The following is a 3,998-nucleotide window of genomic DNA, read 5'->3' as shown; positions in this document are numbered from 1 at the left end:
TACAGCAGGAATGAACCCACACCTGAAATCAACACAACAAACACCACGCATCAGCCTGTTTCTACAAATGCAGGCTTTCGTTATTATTTTTTGCTACTTTTCAAATTCCTATATGTATAGATTTTATTGTTTTACGCTTGTATTTCCCTCCAAGACTAAACTGAATATATATTACCGTTCAAAGTTTTGAATGTTAGCACACCAAGGTTGCAGTATAAACAGTAATAATGTAAATAATAAAACTTTTTTTCAATTGTAATATATTTTAAAATTCAATTTATTGTTGTGATCAAAGCTGAATGTTCAGCATCCTTTCAGCACCCAGTCTTCAGTGTCACATGATCTTCAGTCATTTTGACAGCCCTACTCAACCCTACTAAAATATATATATTAAAGCAACAGAATGTAGTCAAGAAATTCACAAAAAAAAAAACGCTTCCAGTAATTATTAGAGTATTAAAGTGCAAAACTACAAACAATAGAATAAATTAAAAACAAAAGTATTGTGAAATAGTGAAATCAAGTGTTCAATTAAAAATCCAGACACTGAAAAAGACAAAACAATACAACAAACACCACGCATCAGCCTGTTTCTACAAATGCAGGCTTTCGTTATTATTTTTTGCTACTTTTCAAATTCCTATATGTATAGATTTTATTGTTTTACGCTTGTATTTCCCTCCAAGACTAAACTGAATATATATTACCGTTCAAAGTTTTGAATGTTAGCACACCAAGGTTGCAGTATAAACAGTAATAATGTAAATAATAAAACTTTTTTTCAATTGTAATATATTTTAAAATTCAATTTATTGTTGTGATCAAAGCTGAATGTTCAGCATCCTTTCAGCACCCAGTCTTCAGTGTCACATGATCCTTCAGAAATCATTCGAATATGCTGATTTATCAAACAGTGATAGTATCACTGTTGTAAACAGTGATACTTTTATTTTTTAAGGATTCTATGATGAATAAAAAGTTCAAAAGAACAGACATCTTTTATAACATTATACATGTCTTCACTGTAATTTTCAATTTAATGTGTCCTTGATGAATTTCTTAAAAAAAAATACTGACTCCAAACTTTTAAACAGTAGTGTATGAAAAACTGATAAAAAATAATAAACAAAGAAACAATAATAAATAAAATATATATTTTTTATGACAATGATTTGTTTTGACATCATTTACAAGATTTGTCAAATTATAAAAAGTGTGAAAATAAAATTATGTGTACTTAAGATACATTCAATGCAATCTATAAAGATAGCAAGACAAATGGGTCTGTTTCATTATTTGTCAGGTAAAAACACCCATAGCTGTAGTGACACCCATGCATTTACACTGTGCAAACACTGTGGTCTATTGTACCTCCATGTCATTTTCCCAAAAGGAAGTCACACATAATTGCGAGTCTGAATGTCAGGTGTGTGTGTGTTCTGCTCGTACCCTCACAGGACTGCTGTCCGCTCCTCAGGCTGTATCCCGCGGTGCACATGCAGGAGCGGGTGGAGGGAGACGTGGGCAGACACAGCTGAGAGCAGTCACCATTGTTGTTACTGCACATGTTTGAACCTGATTATACAACACACACAGTTAAGGCCAGCATTAGCATTGCATCACTTGCAGTGGATTCTCTGCATGAATGGGTGCCGTCAGAATGAGAGTCCAATCAGCTGATAAAAACATCACAATAATCCACAAGTAATCCACAGCACTCCAGTCCATCAGTTAACATCTGGAGAAGACAAAAGCTGCATGTTTGTAAGAAACAAATCCATCATTATAGCATTTTTAAGACATTGTTTTGAGCTAAAATACCGGTCGCCGTGATTTTGCCAAGTAAGACATGTTCCTGGATCAACATCTTTTGTTGATCCTGGATCAACATTACTGTCCAAAAATACAGACTTAACCCAATCCCTACCCCTAAACCTAACCTTACCCATAATTTATTCCTAAAATCAGAGGGAAATGATAGCTGATTAACAAGGGTGTAGAAGCACCTAATCCTGATTGTAAATCTAAAACTGACATTTCCTGAAAAGTTATCTCTCAATTCTGATTGGTTGATTGGAATGATGTTCCAGGATCAACAAGGATGTTAATCCAGGAACATGTTGTACTTGGTGAAATCACGCTCACCATATAATACAAGTCCATAATCCATAATAATGCTTCCTCCAGTGAAAAAGTAATCTGGTCTGAATCAGGAGAGAAATCTGCACAGATCAAGATGTGAACTGATGGACTGGAGTGGTGTGGATTACTTGTGGATTATTGATGTTTTTATCAGCTGTTTGGACTCTCATTCTGATGGCACCCATTCACTGCACATGATCCATTGGTGAGCCAGTGATGTAATGATACATTTCTTGAAATTCGTTCAGATGTAGAAACAAACTCATCTACATCTTAGATGGCTTGAGAGTGAGTACATGTTCAGCAAATTTTCATTTTTAGATGAACTATCGCTTTAAATTAAGTCAAGGTCATTCTTTTCAGCACAAACAATCCCTTTTTTCGATGCTAATGTGGTTTATTGTAGGCACAATGAACTAGCTTGAAAATGGCAATTTGTGCTCAGCACAGATTTTTTTGGCAGTCAACTGAATAATTCCTTATACACTGCATGCTGTTGATTCTTGAACCTGTCTGCACGGTCTCATTGTAGATCTTCATGTGCATCATGGAAGACGTGCTGTTTCTCAAGACCTTCCAGTCTCCTCCATCACTCTTATCACAGGTGCCGATCTCATCCGTGCCCTGATCCGCCCACCACAGCTTATCACCTACACAACATCAGTCATAACATTAGTATTTTTAAAAAGACAGCCAATTAAACGATCAGTGCTATATTTACCCATGATAGCCAGTGCAGAGGCTTTGTTGAGTTTGCCTTTGACCGCGTCTAACACCTCCAGCCCTGATCCGTCCAGCTTACAGCGGTTAATGGTGCTGTTTCCTGAGCTGATCCAGTACAGGTGCTCCGTGTCGTAGTCTATGGAAAGACCTGCAGCACAGACACGGACCAGCAGCTCAAAAGGATGCAGATGTGCTTTATAATTCTCAGTGGTTTCTGAACTGTTTAAAAATGTTTTACTGGTTTATGCTAGAGCACTGCACAAGTTTTTAGAAAGAAGGTCATCAGACGCATCCGGGTCTCATGCTTATAATCATACAGGTAACAGTTTACAATAAGGTTCCATTTAATAACTACATTAGTTGACATGAATCAACAATGAAAAATATTTCTAAAGCATTATAAATTATTAAAATCAAAAGTCGCATCTGTTAATATTAGTTCAATCATGCCAACTCTCGGAATGAATTTTACCAGCATTTATTAGTAAGCATGGAATGTACATAGGCTTGGTCTTGGCGAACTAGATCTGCTACACTGCTGCTGAAGGAGTAAGGATACATCTGAAATGCACATGAAACAGTGACTTGAATTCAGACTGCTGCAAGGAAAATAGGGAGAACCCCCCAAGCAGATCTAGGCAGGTGGTGCTGGGGATGGTGGAGGGTTAGTGAAATGAACTGATTCGATACAAGTCAGGAATAAATAGGTTACGTAGATAGGAACAAACAAATGATTGGATGAAGCAATCAGCTTTAAGTAAACCAATCAGCTGCTCAGAAGAGTTTCATGACTGAACTAGATATTTAATGGATCGGAGCTACTGTAACATGGACTATGAATTGTATTGTTTAAAAGAGATTAATAAATACTGTAACAAGTGTATTGCTCATTGTTATTTCATGTTGGTAATTAACTAATGTTAACAAATGAAATCTTATTGTAAACTCCTACCTGTTACGTGTCTGTGGTGATTTTCCTTTGACCTAGTTTCCCTTGTTGTATTGATTATGTCATTCTGTTCACCTGTGCTCCATTCATTAAGTCATTAGTCCCTCACTTGCTTTTACTCCCTGTTCTGTTCAGTCCTTTGCCGGTTATTGTTTGGTTCCATTGTGTTGGGCTTTACTTCCCC

General features: G+C 36.4%; 1 protein-coding gene across 1 annotated transcript in view; it reads right to left on the bottom strand.

Annotated features, from left to right (window-relative positions):
• Positions 1-3,998, bottom strand: part of lrp1aa (low density lipoprotein receptor-related protein 1Aa) — a 200,232-nt gene that overhangs the window by 84,643 nt on the left and 111,591 nt on the right. Inside the window, exons 32-35 of the mRNA XM_016442040.1 lie at positions 2,864-3,013; positions 2,652-2,792; positions 1,450-1,575; positions 4-22 (exon numbers count right to left, since the gene is read on the bottom strand). Coding sequence (XP_016297526.1) covers positions 4-22; positions 1,450-1,575; positions 2,652-2,792; positions 2,864-3,013 — 436 coding nt within the window. The remainder of the gene's footprint in view (positions 1-3; positions 23-1,449; positions 1,576-2,651; positions 2,793-2,863; positions 3,014-3,998) is intronic.

Source organism: Sinocyclocheilus anshuiensis, unplaced genomic scaffold (assembly GCF_001515605.1).
Source record: "Sinocyclocheilus anshuiensis isolate Anshui unplaced genomic scaffold, SAMN03320099.WGS_v1.1 scaffold819, whole genome shotgun sequence".
Lineage (NCBI taxonomy): Eukaryota > Metazoa > Chordata > Actinopteri > Cypriniformes > Cyprinidae > Sinocyclocheilus > Sinocyclocheilus anshuiensis.
The sequence above is the reverse complement of the archived record's forward strand: the minus strand, read 5'-3'. Positions and strand labels throughout refer to the sequence as shown.